The sequence below is a fragment of the Pongo pygmaeus genome, chromosome 7, assembly GCF_028885625.2.
Source record: "Pongo pygmaeus isolate AG05252 chromosome 7, NHGRI_mPonPyg2-v2.0_pri, whole genome shotgun sequence".
NCBI lineage: Eukaryota > Metazoa > Chordata > Mammalia > Primates > Hominidae > Pongo > Pongo pygmaeus.
In genome coordinates, this window is record NC_072380.2 from 64,254,362 (window position 1) to 64,278,490 (window position 24,129).

The 24,129-nt window shown below is 42.7% G+C and overlaps 1 protein-coding gene across 1 annotated transcript in view; it reads right to left on the reverse strand.

Moving 5' to 3' along the window:
• ALKAL1 (ALK and LTK ligand 1) overlaps positions 1-19,547 on the reverse strand; it is a 30,915-nt gene extending 11,368 nt beyond the window's left edge. The window contains exon 1 of the mRNA XM_054499203.2: positions 19,038-19,547. Within this exon, the coding sequence (XP_054355178.2) occupies positions 19,038-19,227 (190 nt within the window). The 5' untranslated portion in view covers positions 19,228-19,547. The remainder of the gene's footprint in view (positions 1-19,037) is intronic.
• Between the last annotated feature and the right edge of the window lie 4,582 nt (positions 19,548-24,129).

Here is a 24,129-nt window from a genome sequence, read left to right on the forward strand (position 1 = left end):
TGTTTATGTAAAAATGCAGATTCACTGAGCCACACTAAATTGTGTATTCAGTGGAAGACTGATCAAGGACTCAAAAGAATGCAAACTTTTGTCTCTTATCTACTTTTGACCTGGAAGCCCCCCACACCAACCTCCCTCCCTGCACACACCCCTTTCCCCTCAAGCCCGTTTCCCCTCCCCATCCCCCTTCAACTTGTTTTGCCTTACTGAACCCAACCAATGTACATCTTATACATATTGATTGAAGTCTCACGTCTCCCTAAAATGTATAAAAGCAAGCTGTACCCCAATCATCTTGAGCACATGTCAGCAGGACCGCCTGAGGCTGTGTCATGGGTGCATCCTTAACCTTGACAAAATAAACTTTCTAAATTGATTGAGACCTGTCTCAGATACTTTTTGGTTTACAGTACAGAGGGCAAAGAATAGATGCAGAGAGACATGTTAAAAGGTTTACAGTCATGTGCTGTTTAATGATGGAAATATGTTCTGAGAAATGCATCGTTAGGAGATTCCTCCATTGTGGAAGCATCATAGAGTGCACTTACATAAACCTTGGTGGTAGAGTCTCCTGCACACTCGGCTATATGGTACAGCCTATTGCTCCTAGGCTACAAAACCTGTTGTGCTGAATACTGTAGGTAGCTGTAACAGCATGGTGAGTATTTGTGAATCTAAACATGTCTATACATAGAAAAGGAACAGTAAAAATACAGTATTATAATCTTATAGGACCACTATGATATATGCAGTCTGTAGATGACAGGAACGTCCTTTTGTGGCACGTGACTGTAACTGTATTGACTAGCACTGGCCTATGCAGGGGCTAGCAAACAACAGCTCCTGAGGCAAATCCAGCTTGCTGCTGTGTTTGTGAATAAATCTCTGCTGCAACATGCCAACATCCATTTGTTTAGGGGTCGCCAGTGGCTGCTTTTTCACTGCAAGGGCAGAACTGAGTAGTTGTTGCAGAGATACTATGGCTCACTGTAGAAAGCAGAAAAGTTCCTCTTCAAAGCTCGTCTTGGTTTAAAAATAAAATAATAGAGACTAGGAATAATAGCTCCTTACTCCAAAGCCTCCTATCAACTATTAGTTCCCATACTTTAGCCCAGTTTAGTTGCTTTGGCTTACTCAGGCATGTCTGGACAGGCCCAGGCAAGTCTTAGCTCATAGCTTATGCCCCTTTCTTATTTGGAAATGTTATTGCTTCCTTAAACCTTTTGTAAGCAACTTCCTTTTCTTCTTGGTTCTCCCTTGCACTTACCTATTTAGGGAAGTTTTAGGTTATTAGCAAATCGGGTATCAGTTTAAGACTGTGAGGTCCAGCTCCAGCCAATGGATACAGGACACAGCAGTAAGGACAACCCAAATGCGCAAGGGATAAATATGTCTGCTTTTCCTTTGTTCAGGTATGCTCTTGCCATTGTTCCATCTGTGAGGGGCACCGTTTCTGCAAAGTAAAGTTGCCTTGCTAAGAGATCCTTTGTCTCTGTGCTGACTTTTCTTTGCAGCACCGATTATCTGTTTCTAACACTCACAAAGCCCAAAATATTGACTATGTGGCCTTTTCTAAAGAAAGTTTGCCAATGCCTGCCCTGCAGCACACTCCTATTTGTAGTAAAAACAAACTAAAATGGTGGGAGGCGCCAGGGAGCAGAATTCTGGGGTGGAGAGAAGAGATATTTTTCCATGCACATCCTTTTTATTACTTTTAACTTTTTTGAATATAAATCTGTATTAATTTTTCAATAAAAAACTAATTGATTGAAAATGAATTTGCATTTAGTGACTAGATGCATCCAGTAGTTTTTGATCCACAAAGTATTAAATAAACTACTGAACATAAGAAAACTACCCCAGGCTGGGCATGGTGGCTCACGCCCGTAATTCCAACACTTTGGGAGGCTGAGGCAGGTGGATCACCTGAGATCAGGAGTTCGAGACCAGCCTGACCAACATGGCGAAATCCCATCTCCATTAAAAATACAAAAAAATTAGCCAGGCATGGTAGCGTGTGCCAGTAATCCCAGCTACTCGGAAGACTGAGGCAGGAGAATCACTTGAACCTGTGAGGTGGAGGTTGTAGTGAGACAAGATCGCGCCACTGCACTCCAGCCTGGGTGACAGAGCAAGACTCCATCTCAAAATAAGTAAATAAATATAAATAACTAAGCAAAAAGAAAACTCCCCCCAAACAACGAAACTAGTTGATTTCTCTCTGATGGAAAATGTTCTAAGAGAGCAGCATCTACAATGAGATAAATGGAAGCCACACATGTAATTCTAAACGTTTAGTAGCCACATTTAAAAAGTAAAAAGAAACATGTGAATTAATTTAATAATTTGGCCAGTCACAGTGGCTCACGCCTGTCATCCCAGCACTTTGGGAGGATGAGGCTGGAGGATCGCTTGGGCCCAGGAGTTTGAGACCAGCCCAGGCAACATAGTGAGACCTCATTTCTAAAATTAAAACTAAAATTAAAAATAATTTATTTTAACTAAGTATAGCTAAAGTGTTACCATTTCAACTGGTTATCAACATTATTAACTACTAATGAGATATTTTACTTTTTTTGCACTAAGTTTTCAAAATCTAGGGTGTATTTTGCACATTCAGCACATCTCAGTTTGGACCAGCCACATGTCAAGTGCTCAGCAGCCTCATAGCTTGTGGATGTGGTGTTGGATGGCACAAGTCTGAAATGTAACTTTAGGCCGGGTGCGGTGGCTTATGCCTGTAATCTCAGCACTTTGGGAGGCCGAGGCGGGTGGATCATCTGAGGTCAGGAGTTCGAGACCAGCCTGGTCAGCATGGTGAAACTCTGTGTCTATTAAAAACACAAAAACATTAGCCAGGCATGGTGGCACACACCTGTAATCCCAGCTACTCAGGAGGCTGAGGCAGGGGAATTACTTGAACCTAGGAAGCAGAGGTTATAGTAAGCTGAGATCGCGCACTCCAGCCTGGGTGACAAGAGCGAGACTCCATCTCAAAAGAAAAAAAAAAGAAGAAAAAATAAAATAAAATGTAAGCTTCAGATGACAAGTAGATATGAGGAAGAAATGCTAGTGGTCTATAGCACTGTAAGATGACTACAGTAAACAATAATATACTGTACAATTTCAAGTAGCTAGAACGAGGATATTGAATGTTCCCAACACAAACGAATGATAATTGTTTGAGATGGATATGCTAATGACCCTGATCAGATCACTGTGCATTATATATATTGAAACATCACTATGTACCATTTGCCAATTAAAAAATAAAATAAAATGTATGCTTCATTCTTGTGATATATAATTACAATTATATAAAAGATTACATTATTTGGGAGGGTTAAAATCAAACAGGTCTCTAGGTAATGCATGATCATTATCTTGGGACAATTTGAATAAATGACTATCTCATTCATCCAATTTGTAAAAGTTTCTAGTTTTTATTTACTAAAACAGTTGCTATCTGCAGCCCTCCTCAATTGTAAGTTTACAAAATCTTTTAAAGAAATAGATGTGCATATATATGTACATATATACGTTGGCATACTTATCTCTTATTCTTATACTCGTTTAAAAATGAGTCATGATCATGTGAAATAATAAAAAACATAATGCAGTACAACCAGAAAACAAAATAATTGGAAATGTTTACTGTTTGCTTCTACCTGCATATAATTTGACTATCTTCCATAGAGATAATTTGTTCTGATATGATTTACTGTTGACCAGCCTTGTTAATTGATCCTCAGTCCTTTGTGAGGTACTATGGAACATTATTTTATGTTTCAATCTGGCATTACATTAGGTACTTAAATCAAAATGTTTGCTGTACAGTTCTTTGAGTTATTTATTTTAAAGACAAGACACTACTAATCTCGTTACTAATCAATACTAATCAATCTAATCATTGTATAACAAGTTCCCATTTCAAAATTAAGAACAATTATCTTTATTATAGCAGTACTGAGAGAATTACAGATGAGAACTGTTTTAGGAGAAAAACTCAAATTTAATTTCAATATGACAAAAAATTCAAATTTGTAAAATATATAGCAGAAAAAGCTATACTATATTAAATATAGTAAATATATTAAACATATAATAGTAGAAAAAGCTACTTCAACCTCTGCCTTCATCGTCGCATGAAGTTCTCCTGTGTCTCTGTATCTTCCCATCGCTGTCATCTTACTAACAACACCAGTTGTACTGAAAAAGGGCTGACTCTAGTATGACCTTTTAAATATATTAAAGTTGACTTTTAAATATATTCAAGAAATATTTTTTTAAAAATACTAAATTGGCGAGGTGCGGTGGCTCATGTCTGTAATCTCAGCACTTTGGAAGGCTGAGGCAGGCAGATCACTTGAAGTCAGGAGTTCGAGACCAGCCTGACCAACACGGTAAAACCCCGTCTCTATTAAAAATACAAAAATTAGTCAGGCATGGTGGCACACACCTGCAATCCCAGCTACTCGAGAGGCCGAGGCAGGAGAATCACTGGAACCAGGGAGGCGGAGGTTGCAGTGAGCCCAGGTCGCGCCACTGCACTCCAGCTTGGGGGACAGAGTGAGACTCCATCTCAAAAATAAATAAATACATAAAAATACTAAATTAAAAGCACTTAAAAATAAACTGTCATAAAATGTGTGCCTTCTTCTTTCCTTATGTAGTTACATAACATCTGTACCAGTATATACTTGTAAATGTATAAATATTTGTAAATAACATGTTTTTATATCATGCTTCTTCTATTACAGTTTAAGATATTTAAATAGAGGGATGTATGTGTGTAACTCTCTTTTTTACACACACATTAGCCGGGTGGTTTAATGAGACCTAATTGCCATTTAGGCTGTAAATTATGCAGAGGATAAAAAAGTAAACTCAAATTGGTTGCTTATTATTTTCTAAATTTTTGCTATGTTCTACAGGCTAGCAGTGTCAGCATCTTCTGGGAGCATGTTAGAAATGCAAACCAAGCCCAGACTTACAGAGTCAGACTTTTATTTTACTGGAACACAGTATGTTGGGTAGACTCCCATTGGTATAATTTTGTGTGGCGCTTTTGAGCTGCAGGCAGAGTTGAGTAGTTGCAAGCACTTTCTCAAACTTTACATATGGAATAAGTACAGATGGATTCTGCCTTCAGAAAAGACCATATATTGTGTATTTGTTTCGTAGGGCCGCCATAACAAAGTTCTAGAAATGGGATGGCTTATATCAACAGAGACTTGCTATCTCACAGTTCTGGAGGCAAGAAGTCTGAAATCAAGACGTGGGCAGGGCCATGCTTTCTCTGAAGTCTTGAGTGAAGGATGCTTCCTTGCCTGTTCCAGCTCTGGTGGCTGCTGGCAATCCTTGGCATTCTTTGGCTTGCGGATGCTTCACTCCAATCTCTGCCTTCATTGTCACATGGAGTTCTCCTGTGTCTCTCTCTCTTCCCATGGCCATCATCTTAAGACACCAGTTATACTGAAAAAGGGCCAATTCTACTCCAGTATGACCTCATCATAACTAATTACATCTGCAATGACCCTATTTCCCAATAGGGCCACACTCTGAAGCACTAGGGGACTAGATCCTCAACGTATTTTGAGGAAGAGGAACACAATTAAACTCCTAATGTATGAAATCTGAATTCACTAAACAAATAAATTGGAATTAATTATTTGCATTATAAAAGTCAATTATTTTCAGAATAATTTGCTCAAAATTATTTTTAAATGATTTAACCAAGACATCAAAAAACATGACTTATTTACAAAATTTCAATGGGGCATAACTTTTATATAAATAAATATATTCTGTAATGTGAGGTTTTATTACAACCTCCTGTGAAAGAAATCAGCTAGTCAATTTAGCCAATGCAAGTTGTAAAGACCCACCTACAAAGAATATCCTGACTGAAAAACTTCCGAAAATAGAAAACACTTATTTTTATTTTTATTTTTTTAGAGACAGAGTCTTGCCCTCTCACCACAGCTGGAGTGCAGTGGTACAATCATAGCTCACTGCAGCTTCAAACTGCCGGGCTTAAGCAGTCCTCCTGCCTCAGCCTCCCAAGTAGCTGGGACTACAGGCATGCCACCATGCCCGGCTAATTCATTTTTTTTTTTTTTTTTGCTTTTTGTAGAGAAGGGGTCTTACTTTGTTGTCCAAGCTGGTCCTGAACTCGTGGCCTCAAGATATCCTCCTGCCTCAGCCTCCCAAAGAGTTGAGATTTCAGGTGTGAGCCACTTTGCCTCACCAGAAATATTTTTAAAACATCACTCACTCCAGGTTATTTATATTAAAGTTTTTGTAGTAGTGTTATTTAGATTTTTTTTCTTATTTTCTAAGTAGCTGTTGAAAAAATAATTTATTTATAATTATTCTTTCTGTGACAAATAGCTTTAAAAGGCAGTATTTATATCCTAAAACTAAAACCCAATGTTTTGGAAGATGTCAACCACCTTCAAGAGTGATATAAAATTTTTAATGTAAGTCTTTTATTATTGAGCAGTTTTAGATGCACAGAAAAATTATATAATGCAAAGCATTCCCATATGCCCTGCCCTGGTGTCTCCTATTATTAACATTACATTAGTATGGCACATTTCTTGCAATTAGTGAACAAATACTGGTACATTCTTACTCACTAAAGTCCATACTCCTTTCAGATTTCCTTCACTTTTCCTTGATGTCCTTTTTTTGTCCCAGGATTCCACATTACACTTAGTCATTATGTCTCCTTAGGCACCTCTTAGCTGTGATAATCTCTCAAAATTTCCTTGTTTTGGTAACTTTGAGCATTTGGAGGAGTCTTGGTCAGGTATGTTGTAGAATGTCCCTCATTTGAGATTTGCCTGCTGTTTTCCTTGTGATTAAACTGAGATCAGGGGTGTTAGGGAGGAAGACCACCGAGGGAAAATGCCATTTTCATCACATCCTGTGAACGGTGCACACTTTTAGCATAATTTATGTTTGCTGATGTTGACCTTGACCTCCTGGTTGAGTCCCTGTGTGTCAGGATTCTTACTGCAAAGCTACTCCTTCCCCACCCCAGTCCCCCAGCCTCGTACTGTACTTCTCAGAAGGAGGTCACTATGCTCAGCCCACACTTGAGGACTGGGGAGTTATGTGTCCCCTCTTTGAGGACATAGTATCTACATGCATTATTTAGAATTCTTCTGCATAAGAGGTTTGTCTCTTCTCCTCCAGTTATTTATTTACTCATTTATTTACACAAGCAATGACTGATGAATATTTTATATTTTGTGTTATAATCTAATACTACTTTCTTTATTTTGTATCTCAGATGGTTCTGGCTCTGGCCATTACGAAATGTTTTAGTTGGCTCCTGTGTTCCTTTGACTCTGTTGTTGGTAAGTTTTTGTTGCTATTTTTATTGCTTTGTATTTGTTATCACTTTTTAAAAACTTTCTGGCATTATCAGATACTCTAGGCTCATTTCTTATTATTTTCTGTCCTAGTCTTGGTTTTAGGGATTTCTCCAATGAACCCTGGTTCTTTTACTGGAGAATGGCATTAGAAACCAAGATCAGGGCATTTGGTGCGCTCCTGGTGACTAGAGCATGGCTGCTTCTAGCCCCTCGAAGCTGTCAGAGCAAAGAAAAATGTGTAGGGTGTAAGTAAGCAACTTGATTTTTATATATCCAGTGTTTCAATTATTTCTAAAGTTGGACTACAGTGCTTAATAGAATATATTTTGGGGGCTGAGCGCAATGTTATCCCAGCACTTTGGGAGGCCAAGGTGGAAAAATCACTTGAAGCCAGAAGTTTGAGACCAGCCTGCACAACGTAGTGAGACTCTATCTCTACAAAAAATTTTAAAATGAGCTGAGCATGGTGATGCATGACTGTGGTCCATGCTACTTGGGATGCTGAGGCAGAAGGATCCCTTGAGCCCAGGAGTTAGAAGCTGCAGTGAGCTCTGATCATGCCACTGCCCTCCAGCCTCGGTGACAAAATGATACTCCATCTCTAAAAAAAAACTGGAAGGTGCAGCATCTGTAACATTCCACTGATTATAAGAACTGCCTAAAATTTATTTTAAATGATCTGACTTCAAACACATAGTCATATCGAATCAGACTCTGTACTCAACCGTGTCCTATGTCCTCTCTTAGGACTGGACAGTCATGCTTTGCCTTCTCAGCCAAAATAAAATTCTGTGTCCAGCCAGACCGCCAAAGATGCTTTGTGTTTCTTTTATAAATTCAAGCAGACAAACTAAAGAATCTCTAAAGTCCTTTCTAAGTCCTCCTATATTATGCAATATTATGATAAAATTCTAACATTAGATTGCATATTCACAAAAGGACAAAATATTAAATGAGTCCAGAAAACTTGAAGAAATACAAAATCATGTTATAAAGTAGATTCTTTTCTTGTTTTAAACCACAGAACAACTCATGTTTAATTTAAATTTTAGCAATTTCATCTGAAGACTGATCTCATGAAAATGATTTATTCAGTTTCTGGTTTAATCTAGTTAATCCCCCTTCCAGATTTAAAATGATCATTTCCATAGACATTTAAAAAGATAAATGAGATTCTTATAAAAATGCTAAAACAGGGCCGGGTGCAGTGGCTCATGCCTGTAATCCCAGCACTTTGGGAGGCCGAGGTGGGCAGATCACCTGAGGTCGGGAGTTCAAAACCAGCCTGACCAACATGGAGAAACCCCATCTCTACTAAAAATACAAAAATTAGCTGGGCATGGTGGCGCATGCCTGTAATCCCAGCTACTTGGGAGGCTGAGGCAGGGGAATTGCTTGAATCTGGGAGGTGGAGGTTGCAGCAAGCCGAGATCACACCATTGCACTCCAGCCTGGGCAACAAGAGTGAAGCTCCATCCCACACACCAAAAAAAGCTAAAACATTTCAAAAACAAATAGATGTGCCACATTTCATACCGTGATAAGATTTTTATGTGTAATCAGTTATTAAGAATGACAACCAAATGACAATAGATAAGTACTTGCAGAAAACACAGGATCCAGCCCTAATAGTGTTCTTGGATTAGGCAGTGAGAAGACTTACCAACAAACTAAGTGACTGGGAAACTCCAGAGGGCTGTTAATCCAGCAGTAAATCAACCACCGTACGAGCAGAATCTCTAACAATCAAAAATTTGCCTTTACTTTGACCAGAAATAAAGAACAGAGAGCAGGTTTGAAGGCAGAACACAGGTTTAGGTGGAAAAGGGTCAAGTTTGAGATTCTGTAGCTGAGATATTCAGCAGATAATGAATATACAAATTTAAAGGACAAGGTAAAGAAAAAGGAAGAAGACACCTTTTGGAATCTTCCATGGATTTTGTGAAAAATCCATTGATAAGCATGGAACCTTGGGGTACACAAACACTTAAAGGCTGAAGAAGAGATGTTTGGAGAGAGAAAGAAGGAATGGTCAGAGAAGAAGAGAACAAAGCAAGAATAACTGTGGAATCGGGAATCATTCAAAGAGGAAGAGATGGGTCAACTGCAGCAAAGCATCCAGCGGGCCAAGTAAGATAAAGGCCAACAAATGCCCATTGGAGTCAACTGGAGTCCAGGTTGGATCATGGGCAGGAAGAGGTGATGGAGGGCTGGAAGACAGGTGAAGCTGGTGGAGGATATCGGATTTTGCCCTGTGAGCTGTATTAACCATGCATTTTTATTTTCTGTATTTCCAATGCTTTGACATCTTGGGGCTTTGCTGACCCTGGAGAGAATGCCCCTCCCAGGGTAGCCATCCCTTGAGAGCGTAAACTCACAGAGACTGGACACAGGTTTAGGTAGGAAAGGGTCAAGACTGAGATTCTGTAATTGAGACAGTCAGCAGATAATGAATATATAAATTTAAAGGACAAGGTAAAGAAACGGTGCAAGCTCACCTTTCATTTACAAAGCAGCCAATGCAGAGCCCACACCTTCACCACCTCCTCTACTGGGCTCTCTGACTCTGGGCCAACATTCCTCTGCCCTTATTGCTCCAGGGCCAGGTACCCGACAACTAGAGGGAGCCCTTAGTGCCAGAGCCCACTGAAATCATTCAAACCAGCCAATCCCACGCCTGCTTACCCTGCCGTGCCTTGGCTTTCCTGTGGTAATCACAGTACAACCTCTGACCACATTTTCCCCATTCGTCCTTCCTCATGACCCGCCCTGGTGCTTCCCCTGTGGCCTTGTGTGGTGCACTGTGCTCCTGTCTTTAGGGACCCGTGAAGACAAACTTCTTCCTTCATGATAGTCATTTCCATGCGTCTGTGCCTTACTATCTCTGGTTAAAACAAATCCCAGGTACATTTTAAAACATGGATGGTGGTAGATCCTGCATGGAATGGAGATCTAGTCACATATATTTTATGTACTCTGGAAATGATGCAAAAATTGGCTACAAGAAAGCTTATTATCTCTCCTTGTAATCTTCTACAACAATTTTAAACTAACTTTTTCTAAATACAGCATGTTGTTTCCTAGATGAGGCAATGAAATTCTTTATGCAGCAAGAGTTTTCCAGTATATTTCAAAATACCTTATTGTGAATGTTTTTGAAATGTGTAATTACTATCTGATTACCACATGTTAAAAATTTTACCAAAGTAATGTAAAATATTGGATTAGATAGTAAAATAGAATAAGCACTCATAAGAAGTGTTTTTCCTAAGAATGGAATATATGTGGGTTTAGAAGATTGGATGGATAAAGCTCTCAACAGTAATGATACAGTAACACAACTAAACCAAAATTTAATTCATCAACAAATGAGATAAGCAAGTTTATTGCTCATTGTCCACACAACCTAACCTATGTGTTACATTTCCTTTCTTTCTTGTGAAGTACCTTTTATTTTTGCTATATCTATAAAGAATTCTTTAAGGTGTGGCTATTTTAACACTTCATCAATTAATGCAGTAGTAATGAATAATTCTTTAATGTAGTAATTTTTATTATTTTGACTTAAAGTACAGAGTATGACTCCTACTCTGCTTTGTTTTTAAATCTGTTAGAGACTTTGTTTTCAAATCTATTAGAAATCACAAAAGATAGTTATAAGAAAAAGTTACACAAACAGATAGTATTCCAAACCCAACATGTAACTTATTTTTCCTTTCTCGGCATCAGGCATATATGCTGGCAATAGAAAATCTCCTATAAACAAATATAACCAAGCTTTGAAGCAGTCATGATGATATTCATCGTTTCAAGTTTACCATGGCAGATGCCCGGGTGGTGCTTAGAGAGAGTAAGAAGCCGCCTGCCTGCAGCTCCTAGGCCAGGAGCCTGGTCAGGTGCTCCACACATCTCCTCTGCTGTTATAACTTCACAAGAAGCCTCATGATGGGGTCTTCTCTGTGGCACAGACAAGATATTTGGAACTCAGAGATCCACCCCTTCCCAATTCCACAGCAAGCCTGGAACCAATGCTTTCTGTCTCATGGAAATGATCAATAGCCAATCTGATACTGTCAATAAACTTTTTACAAAACTATCAGCCAGAAATAATCACCTTTTGGGGTTTCAATTTTCAGTGTTTTTGTTTTCCTGTTTTCTCACATGTAACCATTGTGTAATAAAGATCAGACTTTTTTTAACGGTTGGCTCACATAATTTGCCTTATGTTTACAGAGAAAACAGAGCCTACCAAGCGTGAGTAGACACGTACATAAGATGAATAGTAATCATGGATTCTGTAGAATTAACAGACGTATAAAATATCAGCCGTTGTGGTAGCTCATGCCTATAATCCTAGCACTCTGGAAGGCAAAGGACTGCAGATCACTTGAGGTCAGGAGTTTGAGACCAGCCTGGGCAACGTAGCGAAACCCATCTCTACTAAAAACACAAAAAAATTACTGGGTGTGGTGGCATGTGCCTGTAGTCCCAGCTACTTGGGAGGCTGAGGTGGGAGGTCGAGGCTGCAGTGAGCTGAGATTGAACCACTGCACTCCAGCCTGGGCAACCAGAGTGAGATTATGTCTCAAAAAAAAAAAAAAAAAGAAGAAGAAGAAGTATAAAATGTTCATACTGGGGCCTGATGCAGTGGCTCACTCCTGTAATCCCAGCACTCTGAGGCAGGTGGATCACTTGAGGTCAGGAGTTCAAGACCAGCCTGGCCAACATGGCAAAACCCTGTCTCTACTATATATATATATATATATATATATATATTTTAAATTAGCTGGGCATGGTGGCTTGTGTCTGTAATCCCAGCTACTTGGGAGGCTGAGGTGAGAGCTCCTGGAATCTGGGAGGTAGAGGCTGCAGTGAGTTAAGATTGCTCCACTGCACTCCAGCCTGGGCGACAGAGTCAGACTCCGTCTCAAAAAAAAAAAAAAAAAGTTCAAAATGGGGCACACTCTTCAACAACAGCATTTAAATTTGAATGAGTAATTTATGGTTTTACTGAATTTGTTTCCAGGTATTTTTCCACCAAATAACAGTGTGCCTCTTTGACTAGCAATTAGTATGTGGTCGTGTCTCAGCAACTCTCCTGCCATGTCCCTGCCCTGTCCCTCCGCCCTCCTCTGTTCACCTTTCCTTCTCTCTTCATTGCTTTCCTGCAGCCCAGTCTTTTTTTTCCTGGTGTCCCCCAGCTGCTAAAGTTGGGCTCGTTTATAGGCATTGGCTGAAACAATGTTTCCAAAGTGGGCTCCTTCATATCCTAGATATGCAACATGCAAATAAATGCCTAATTAAAAAAAAATTTGGATAGTACTGATTTGCATAAAGTTTCCTTTACTGCAGGACTTCATAGTGCTTTGTCATAGTCCGTTTTGTGTCGCTATAAAGGAATACCTGAGGCTGGGTAATTTTTAAAGAAAAAAAAGCATACTTGGCTGATAATTGTGGTGACTGGAAAGCTCAAGATTGGGCATCGGCAGCTGGAGAGAACCTCAGGCTGCTTCCACTCATGATGGAAAGTGAAGGGGAGCCCCTGTGTGCAGAGAACCCGTGGCCTGACAGGAGCAAGGGGCAGGGGAGGGACCAGGCTCTTTTTAACAACCAGCTCTCAAGAAAACTAAGAGAGCAAGAACTCACTCCCACCACCTTCCAGGAAGGGCATTAATCTGTTCCTGAGGGATCCACCCCCATGACCCAAACACCTCCCATTAGCCTCCACCTCCAACATTGAGGATCGAATTTCAACATGAGGTTCAGAGAGGACAAATATCCAAACCACACCATGCTTCTATAGTGATTCTAAAAAAGAGGGCTTAATCGTTATGTTCCCAAAGCTGGTAGACCAAGGAAGCCTTTTTTCACAGGTTATCTTTCAAAACATACTGGAATGTGTAGCGTAGAGCTGTGGGTACATGCAAGGATGGAGGGAGGGCAGACAGTGAGCTACTGAACCAGAGTGTGGCTGGGTTTGGGGAGGGCAGATAGAAACTGTCTCTATCTGGAAGAAACTCTCCAAGAGATTCCAATATGCCACCTTTCTCCTCCTCACCCTCCTTAGTTAAAAAAAATTCTGATGGTCCCAAAAATTCAAGGTACATGAGAATTCTCAAAGAGTTTGTTAAAATGCAGATCTACAAGCTGCACTCATACAGACTTATTATATCCAGGGTGAAGTCCAAGAATTACATTTGAAACTTGCCTCTCAGCTGGTTCTGAAACAGATGATCCCAGGAGCCTCATTTTAACAACCACTGCTCTAGCAGGTATTAAGGGCAGTAAATACTGTACTGTCTAAATATAACCAAATGCCAAAACGTTAGCTTATGCCTCATAATGGTAGGAAGTAAATAAGACAATAGGTCTGCTTTAGCTTTGGGGAAAATAAAAATTTAAATTCTATATGTCCACAATTATGTATCCATAAATCAATAAATAAATATTTTAAAATTCAAATTATTTTAGTTTCAGAGTTAAAAAAACCTGCAAAGTTTCTTTTTTAAAATTCAATTTCTTCTGAAAAAAGTAATTCTTCCTAAAAGAAGAATTTACACAATGACTTTGGTAGGCTATGGGATATTAAAAACCGAGTAACCCCTAGTCTTCAACTTAAAGAGGCTCACATTCAAATAGAATAATATAATATCAAACTAATATGAGTTTCAGTGTGAGGTGTGCTGTAGGAAGAAAAAAACGCTATCTGTGTTCAACAGAAAAAGAAATCATCACTGAACGATATCATCAAATCAAAAAGCCTGACAATAACTCCAAGTAAATCACATTTAATAAAATTTTAATTTTATTAATATGTAAAAGACTACACATCTTTCGTGTATGATATAAATATCGTAGCTATTATTTCCTGACAGTTTATGTTGTTAGATATATAAATGGAGTTATAAGAAATATTTAAACTCCAGACACACTACTTACTACCCACTACTGTGACGTTTTCTACAATGGCAAATAGTCGAAGGAAATATCACCTGGCCACGTTTTTCTATCCTCCTACACAGCAGCAAAGATCTTAGAAATCTGCTCTCAAATGTCATTTCCAGCAATAAAACTGAAGGCCAAAGAAAAAAATTGCCATTAAAAAGGAATTGTTTTAATCCTAGGTTTTCCTAACCAATATGTGATTGGAAAGTTGTCTCCTGGGACTGGGTCATTCCAGGGAGAGAGAACCCCACAGTGGGTGATTCTGTTGACTTCTGCACAGAATTTCCTCACTTAGCAGCTAGATAAATAGGCTCCTGCAGAAAGGCCACAATTCCTACAAGAAATACTGTGAATGGGCAGAAACTCATTCCTCTAAGTCAGCTTTGGCATCCCAGAATGAGTGTTTATGATCCTGCTAGCTAGCAGCCCCATGCCCAACAGACGTCTGGTCATACATATAACCTGCCAAATCTACTAGGTGAAAAATCATATATAACCTTTTCACTCTGACCTCTCCCCATATTAACAGTTTTCAGTAAAATAAATAGCTTCAAGTAACCCTGCAAATAACATAATAAAAATATTAAAATGGAAGATGATGGCTATGTTCATCTGTTTGACTGTAGTAATCATTTCTTGTGCCTACATATAACAAAATATCACGTTGCACACCTTAAATATATACAACAAAAAATGATTTTTTAAAAAAGTACCCATCCATACCCCCCTCCCTGGTGATATGCAAAGCAGCAAAAATGTTTTATTATTTATGTGAAAGAAATTGTTACTCACCAGGTATAACTGTCTAAGTGGGCAGATATAATAGTCACAGACTTGCAATAGAGAGAATTTGGGCTGTACAAATAAAATTCCACTATTACGCAAGCCCCTGCAGTATTTAAGTATGTCTAGATTTTTTTAAGTTTCATCAGATCTGTGGGGATATTTGCAAAGTGAATTTACAGTTTAAGATGCATTTGAACCCGTAAATAACCGAACTGCAAAGACAGTACAAAGGAAGGGGGCCTAGATGGATGAATAGAATTCTAGCAGGCAGAGGTAACAGAAGTGCATTTCAGGAGAGGCAGGAATAGCGTTAAGCACAGGCAGAATGGCCTCTGTAAGGAGCAGGTACCAAGCCTGGGACTGGCACAGAGGCACTTACGGTAGCCCCTGAGAGCTGCCAAAAGGTAAGAGGAGGTGGCACAAAAGGACTTGAATATCTGCCTTTCTTTCCAAGGAAGCTAGGACCTTCTTGGAAAATCAAGAGAAGCCACAGCAGATTTATGAGCAGTAAGAGACCAGCCCCATGCTACTTATTAAGCACGTTGATTTGCCATTGTTCAGCATAACCTCATCAAAACCCCTTCACATTCTCTCCTTAAGCTCCGTGTCAGCGAGGTTTTATATTAAAACAGCAACAGCAACCACAACAACACAAATCTGGCCCCAGAAAGCCTGTAGAAATAAGGTAAACATTTACTGAAATCTCTTGAAAAGGCAGAGGTAGCAAAGGAAACGTCATATACATCAATACTTGCTAACAGTCCCCTTACTGCTACCTCCTACATCTCACGCCAATTTCCTTTCTGTCAAAAACTCTGAACCTCCTTTCTACTCCCACCACAGCCCTGTTCTCAGCCTTCTGACTCTGTTTTCCTTTCAGTGGGTGAGTGCTCTGATGTTTCTTTCCTTTGGCAGGGTTTGAGGTATGGTCCCTTGTTTGTGCCATTCTGCTGGTGGCGCAGTGACCAAAGACAAAGGGAGGAGGAAAGAGGAATGAGAGAGCAGGAGTGAAGGTTACTGGGAATTCTTATCCCAATAGGACACACTGTCAAGGGCACTAATAGAGTTGAAGATGATCTAAAGGTCACCGTAAAGCTCTCAAGAGGGTCTGAACTAGTGGTGGGAAAGACACTAAAAAGTAAGACCCACATTCAAGAGACATCGCAGGCAGGAATTATGAACTGAATTGTGCTCCTCAAGCACAATGGTCAACAATGTTGCCCATCCCAACGACCTCAGCTGTGTGTTAAATTGCTAAATGACAGGACGGATACATGCATGAACAAGTGAGCTGTGAGAAGGAAGGAGGGCCAAGGACGGTGAATCAGGAGTGTTCCTGGGAACCTAACACAGTCCCCCACTCTCCGCAATCCTCCGGGCATGCTGTCTGGTCCCTCCTGCCTCAGGGTTTCCTGGTTACTACTCCCTCTACCTGGAAATGATCCCCCCAGCTCCAGCTCACATCTGCATTTAGGGAAGTTGCCTGGCCTACAGAAAAAGGCAGACAGAGCAACTGCAGGGGCAGCAAAGACTTCTGAAACTAGAACAGGTACGTTAGGCCTGGGCGATGGTGCTTATTACGTCACTACAGAAATATGAAGCCATCATTCCAGGCACATCTGGCAGGAATGAGAGTCCTTGGCCTCCCAGACCTGCGAGATATTTTCCTCCTGAATGAACGATAACCCCTGCCACCCTGAGTGCTCCCCGTCAGAACATCCAGATAGGCCCTTGTCCTCTATATTCTCATGTCCCTGTTTGTCCCTGATCCATGTGCAAGTACTCCATTCACAGACTCAGATACGGATGTCATGAGCCACCCTTTTCTCCCCTTGTGAATGTAGTATAGCAATAAAAAAATTAGACAACTACAATCAATCACAGAAAGCAATGGCTTTAAGGGTGCCCACAGGGCACTTTCTGTCTGACCATATTGTTCTTTAAAACTTCAGATGGTTGCCGCTTTTAACTTTTAATAAAATATTTTTGGCCAGGTATAGCGGCTCATGCCTGTAATTCCAGCACTTTGGGAGGCCGAGGCAGGCAGATCACCTGAGGTCAGGAGTTCGAGACCAGCCTAGCGCAACATTGTGAAATCCCATCTCTACTAAAACAACAAAAAATAAAAATAAAAATTAGCCGGGCGTGGTGGTGCGCCTGTAATCCTAGCTACGTGGGAGGCTGAGGCAGGAGAATGGCTTGAACCCGGGAGGAGGAGATTGCAGTGAGCCAAGATCACACCACTGCACTCCAGCCTGGGAGACAAGAGCGAAACTCCGTCTCTAAATAAATAAATAAAATATTGTTTTATCCCTTGTAACTCACTTCAGTAAGTCTTCACTGTCTGAATCAAAGAGAAAAGATCTGTTGAATGAAACAGAAGGTCTGAATGAATGTGTGCCCTCCATGTTTCTGTACTTTGAGAGCCTTTCTCCCAGTCCTTTCACATTCCAAAGTGACATTTTATTCTCTGAGATAAATATCTTAGGCTAACAATAATTTTAAGTCAAAGTGCATGATCTGTGTGCACCATTGCTGCATGCTCGTGCTGCGGACACTGACCCTGTGACCTCCCCTCCTGAGGGCTCCCCAGTGGCCGGCTGGACTGAGAGGCTCTGCCCGGGTTGTCCACACACCAGCTGGGCAGCCCACCTCAGCCTCCCATCTTCTCCATGCCCTCCCCGGGGCCGGACACCCCGCTCACTTAGTGCAGGTGTGCACCAGCCCCTCCTTCCACACCCAGGTGTGTGGGAGAGCACAGACACTGCTGTCTGCTCCTCTGGGTGGCCTCCGCCCTCTGCATGGTGACAGACAGGAACTCGAAGAAAGTTTGTGGAGTGAATAAGTATATATTTATATCACAACTAATGGGAAAGAAAAATCATACTAAGAAGCCCTTGTTTGCTTTCTTAGCCATGAAGCCTGAGGTTCTAGAAGGGATCAGGAGCTGTGGTCCCACGGCCAGCCGCTAGCTGCGGGGCATCCCCAGGCCACCCTAGGCCCTCCCTTCTTCCCAAGCCCGGTGGAGGCCACCAAATGTCCCTGCAGAGGGGCCCTTCTGTCCCAGCCTCGCCGGCAGCTTCACCTTGCTCTGCTCTTGCTGGGTGTGAACAGAAACGTGTGAGGAGCTTCTCGCTTCTGTCCCTACCTTCCTTTCCTGCGTGTCCTGCCTTCCTCCCTCCAGCGTTGCCCCAAGTGCCCGGCCGCCCCCTCGGACCTCCTTTTCCAGGGGCTTTTCCGTTTTCCCCGTATTCACACGACTTCTCTGCCTGTGGATGTCTCATGACCCTCTAGAGCAGCGACTTTTTCCTCCCTCATTCCTTCCACTCCCCTCGGGCATCTAAGTAGCAGGAACCTGACTGTCCAAAGTTGATTTGGGAGCAGCCGGCTGCCCTTCTAAAATGATCTAGGAAAGGTGCCAGTAACATAAGCCACCGCCTGCTGAAACTGGCGCGTCCTCAGCCACTCGCTGCGGCCATCGTGAAGGGGAGGGGAACGGGGCATTCCTGACACGGTCAGGTGTCTACAGACAGCAATCTTAGTTAATTCTCAAAACCCCGGAAGACCCAGAAATGGGGTGCTGACAGGGACCTAACCTGTCCACCACCCCTCGGTCGGTGGGACTGAAACCCATGTCTTTGAGCTGCTTTACCAGTTTATTTCCAAAAAGGCCTCCCACACCTGGGAAGGGACATAGAAAGCTGGTCCCATTGCCAGCCGGATTTCTTTACTTAACTCTCAACCGTGGTAAATCTAATACACTTACGACCTCTTCCCAAGAGCTGGGAATCTGGAGAGATGCTCTGTTTTCTGCTGCACTAATCTCAGGCTTCCCAAAGCGAGTGCCTCGCCCAGCTCCTAGGGGAATCCACGGAGCCCCAGGCGCAGGGCAAAGGATGGGGCGGGATGGGGACATCGTACCTGCGCTCCGGGAGCCGCTGGGAGTCCGGCCGGCCCCGGCCGCGGGGAGGAAAAGCAACGGCTTGGGCTCCTTATCCGTGACGCGCGCTCCCCTGCGCCCCCGAGGCCTCCCGTGGGCTCCGTGAGGGGACAAAGCCAGCGCCAGCAGGAGGAGTGCGGGCAAAGGGGCGCCGGGCTTAAGGGGCCGCATGTTCGTAAGCCGGGAGGAGAGAGCGGGAGACTCCGGGAGGATCCTGACGCAAGTACGGAGGGTGCGCAGCCCAAGAGAGGACCAGCGGGACCAGAGCGCGGCTACGCGGCCGGCCGCAGTCTTCACCGCGCGCCTGCCCTTGTTTACGTCCCGGGGGTCGGCTGGAGCTGCAGTGGGACTCGGCCCTCAGTGTGCCGAAGCCTAAGCGCTGCGGGGCGCGGGGCGGGAACAGGAGGCGGTGCCTGGGGCCACGGGGTCGTCCCCAAGGATGAGGGCGTGTCCCAGCGCGCGGGACCCTCGGAAGTCCGCGCTGGGCCGGGCGGACACCAGCCTCGGACTCAGCGGGTCTCAGGGCTCCCTACGCAATGCCTGCCTCGGATCCGGACCCCGGGCTCGCTCTCTGGTCGCCGTCCCCTGGAGGACCCAGTAGGGTACCTGCCGCGTCGCCCCGGCGATTCTCCCTGGGCTCTGTCTCCCGCCGCCCCCACCCCCCGGGCCTCGGGGTCCGTCACGGCTTCCCCTGGCTGGCGGGGTCAGTAGAACCCGTGGCGCCTAGGTCCGGACGGAAAAAAGCAGGGCCGGGGTGCGGCCTGGATGAGCGGAGATCTCCGCGCCTTAGGCGCAAAGGTGCGGGGTGCGCTCTGCTGCCGAGCACCTGCCCGCTCAGGAACCCCGGCCACGCCGTCACGCCAGCCGCCCCTGCCCCAGCTCTGGAGGCCCGACCAGCCCTCCTGGGCGCAGCACCGCGTTCTCTTCCGCGTTGGGGAGCGGAGGGCGGAGGAGGTGTGGGGCTGGGCACCGGGGACACACGCCCAGCTCCCCTGGCCTCCCTGGGGGGAGTGGCCGGTTTCAGTGCTTCCCCAGGTGAAATCGCCATGGTTGACCGGTGCGCCCAAGAAAGCAGCCGGTTGAATTTTTCTTCAAATTAGGGAACTCTTCTAAAGAGTTTTAGTGTTAACAACTTAAAAAATGAAATTAAGGCCAGTCGTTCTGATTAAAGTGAGCCTCTCTGATCAAACCGCGCTCTGTAAACTGCTGTTGTTTTAGTTATTTCAGCCGCCTGCTTTATTGCTTTATATTGAAAAATGTTGAAATTGCTCGCTAATCAATTGACTACTAATTATCTCCTCATATGCAAAGTGCAAACAGGTGAAAAGAAGAAGGCAGGAATAACTGAGGGAACTGAGGCTCCATTACTCCTTAGGCATTGCCGAACGTTACATTACTCTACAAAAAGAAATCTTGTGGGTCACAGATCATGAAAAATGACCTAAACTCCTTCAAATAGTTTATCTAGGCTTGGCATGTCCAACATGCCTAAGAAACTGGGGAAGCAAAGCAAGCTTTGCAGGAGCCCTGTGAAATCGTGCCTTTGGATGAAGCTCTTTTGAGGAAGTTGTTACACAGGTGAAGACTGCTTCTTCCAATCCTTTCACTGTTAAGCACGCATAGGAATCTGGTATTTCCTAAGCAAACACAGCAGTGTAAGAGAATGGCTTCCACCATAGGAGACCCACAAGAGTCTTCCTAGAAAAACAGGTTAAGGGTCTGAAGGCCCTACTTAGGTGGAATAAACGCTTTCTCACAGCTCTACTGAAGTAAGAAAACATTAGAAGTTCATAGACATTGACAGACAGTTCAAAAATTAATCTTAATTGGAAAATAAAAAATAGGGACTAGTCCGAAAAACGATGGGGAAATGCAGTATGAAATAATGCTGGAGAATAAGTGATACTGAAACCATGACAAATGGACTTTTTAATCAACCATCTATCCGGAGCAAAAGACAGCAAAACCTGGAAGCTGAATTATTTCCCTCGTCCTCTACGTTGAAAGCTAGAGGAAATAAACAAAGCAATGAAGTTTTCAAGCCTGACAGTCTGGGGTCTACTTTCAGCTGTCATTAGCCATGGGACCCTGAGCAAACCATTTAGTCTTCTCTCTAGCAAGGTGAAGAGGTTGAACTTCAGTGGTTCTCACACTGTGTACCATGTGAAGGAGAGGCTGTAAAAAAAATGCAGGTTCCCACACCCCTGGGGACGAAGTCACCCAGGAGGATCCTGTAAATCTGCATTTTAAGGGACTCTGGGTATTTCTGAAGCAAGTGGTCCTTTGAAACCCACCTTTATTCATTCAACAAAAATGATGTGAATGCACACTGTGGACCAGGCAGTGGAAACACAGCGGAGACACCACAGTGGGTAAAATAGACAAAATCCTTATCTTTGTGGAGCATCTAACTTCAGGGATCTAGTTCTCCAACACAATACTTTTATCGTAAATAAACAGGTTGCCTATAGCTAAGTCACTCTTTGCTTTTGTTCTTTGTTCATTGCATATCTTTGACTACTTTTCTAACTGCCCCAACTAAATGCTGCTTGCCCTGCCTCTTGCTAATTAGTTTAGAGGCAACTTGAAGTGTTCATGGGGACATTCCCTCAGTAACACTTGCTAATTTATTTAGTGTATAAGGAAGGGTTTTCTGTGTAGAAATGGGTACTTAATAACTAATGTTTAAAGTAATCCGAAGTTTTTAAAACTATAACTGTTACATATTTTAAGCCTTGAAACTCAAGGCACTTATTTTCTTTACGACTTAGCTAATAAATTAAACAAGTGAAGTTTCCTTCTTTAACACCAACAAACCCTATTAAACATTTCAAAATACAATCACATATTTAATATAGTTGATTTTCTTAAACATTTTTAAAAACAAAATTTCAAAAGTCACAATTGAAAAATCCATTGCTACATCTCCCCCAAAATATTGGTAATATTGGTAATATAAACTTGTATTAAGGTTCTCTAGAGGGACAGAACTAACAGGAGATATATATATACACACACACACATACATATATATAATACTTAATATACTCCTACATATATAAAGGAGTATATTAAGTATTAACTTACACAATCACAAGATCCCACAACAGGCTGTCTGCAAGTTTGAGCAACAAGGAGACCCAGTCCAAGTCTCAAAACTGAAGAACTTTGGAGTCTGATGTTCAAGGGCAGGAAGCATCCAGTATGGGAGAAAGATGTAGGCTGGGAGGCTAGGCCAGTCTCACCTGTTCACTTCAATCCAATCAAGTTGACACTCAATATTAACCATCATAAGAATAAGATTATGACACAAACCCAGAGAGTTGATATACCCCTGAGGTAGGACAGTAAAGGTATATTGCTGGGCTTGCCAGCTGAAGGCAAGTTGCTTCTGGTGGGCCTTATGGACAGGAATGGAGAAAATGGCATTTGCCAAGTCAATGTCTGCATACCAGGTACCAGGAGATGTGTTAATTTGCTCAAGCAATGAAACCACATTTGGTACTGCAGCTGCAATTGGAGTCACCACTTGGTTAAGCTTACGATAATCCACTATCATTCTTCAAGATCCATCTGTCTTCTGCACAGGCCAAATGGGAGAGTTTAGTGGGAATGTGGTGGGAATCGGAATAACCTCCCCTGCATCTTTCAATTCCTTGATGGTGGCAGTAATCTCACTTCCTCCAGGTATGCAATATTGTTTTTGATTTACTATTTTTCTAGGTAGAGGCAGCTCTAATGGCTTCCATTTGGCCTTTCCCACCATGACAGGCCTCACCCTACCAGTCAGGGAGCCAATGTGGGGGTTCTGCCAGCTGCTAAGTATGTCTATGCCAATGATGCATTCTGGCACTGGGGAAATGGCGACAGGATGAGTCTGGGGACCCACTGGGACCCACTGTAAGTCAGACCTGAGCTAGAGCTCCATTAATTACCTGCTCTCCATAAGCCCCTACTTTAACTGGAGGACCACAATGATATTTTGGGTCCCCTGCAATCAACGTCAGCTCAGGGCCAGGGTCCAGTAGTCCCCAAAATGTCTGATCATTTCCCTTTCCCATTGCACAGTTACCCTGGTGAAAGGCTGGAGGTCTCCTTGGGGAAGGTTGGGGAAAAAATTCACTGCATAAATTGTCAGTGATGTAGTGGGGTCCTTCCTCAAGGGGACCCAGCCTCCCCTTCATTCAAGGGGTTCTGGGTTTGTAAACTGGCTCAAGTCTGGAAATTGATTGAGGGGCCATGATTCTCTGTTTTTATAATTCAAATTAGTCTTTTGTCCATTCAACCTAGAATTTTTCTCCTTATGTAAATTAAGAAGGAATGCAGCAGGCTTCCTATCAATTTCACTTCTAGGAACACTGTGATTAATTAGCCAATGCCAGAGCTCTACACAAGTCAGACTATTCCGATTGCCGCTTTGCCTCTGCTGTCCATTATGGTAGCTATGCCCACCCTGTCTTTGACAGTTGAGTGCCACCACTTGGCCCCTGCCTCCTTGGGATCCAATTATGCCCACTGTATTTAAATTTTGTAGTTGAATGACTGTGGTTCCCACCATTAGATCTGACATACAGAAAAGAGCAATTACAGGGCTCTTCAAAGACGCAAGTGCTGCCCTCACAAATCTATTTCACAATGCGTTGGTCAAGGGTATATCTTCTGGACCGTCCCAGCTGGAATGAGTAGATCTAAAGTAACTAAGCCACTCCACCTTCCCAATCTCCCTAAGCCTTTGGATTCCCTCCTCTACATTAAACCAAGGGAGATCAGGCATTTCCAGCTTGCTCTCAGTGAGCTTTTAATCTATATTTCAGCTAACTGAGCAAATAAACTATTAGAACCTTTTTTTTAACTCCCCAAGCTGCAACATTAAAAGCAGAGTCCCTACTTAGTGGGTCCAAATCAATAAATTAAGCCTGATGGAACTCTATGTTCCTTCCGCCATTATCCCATACCCTTAATGTCCATGTCCATGCCTGTTCTCCAGATTTCTGTTTATAAAGATTAGAGAACTTAAGCAGTTCTTTTCAAGTGTAGCACACCTCCTCATGGGTCACACTCTCAACCTCACCT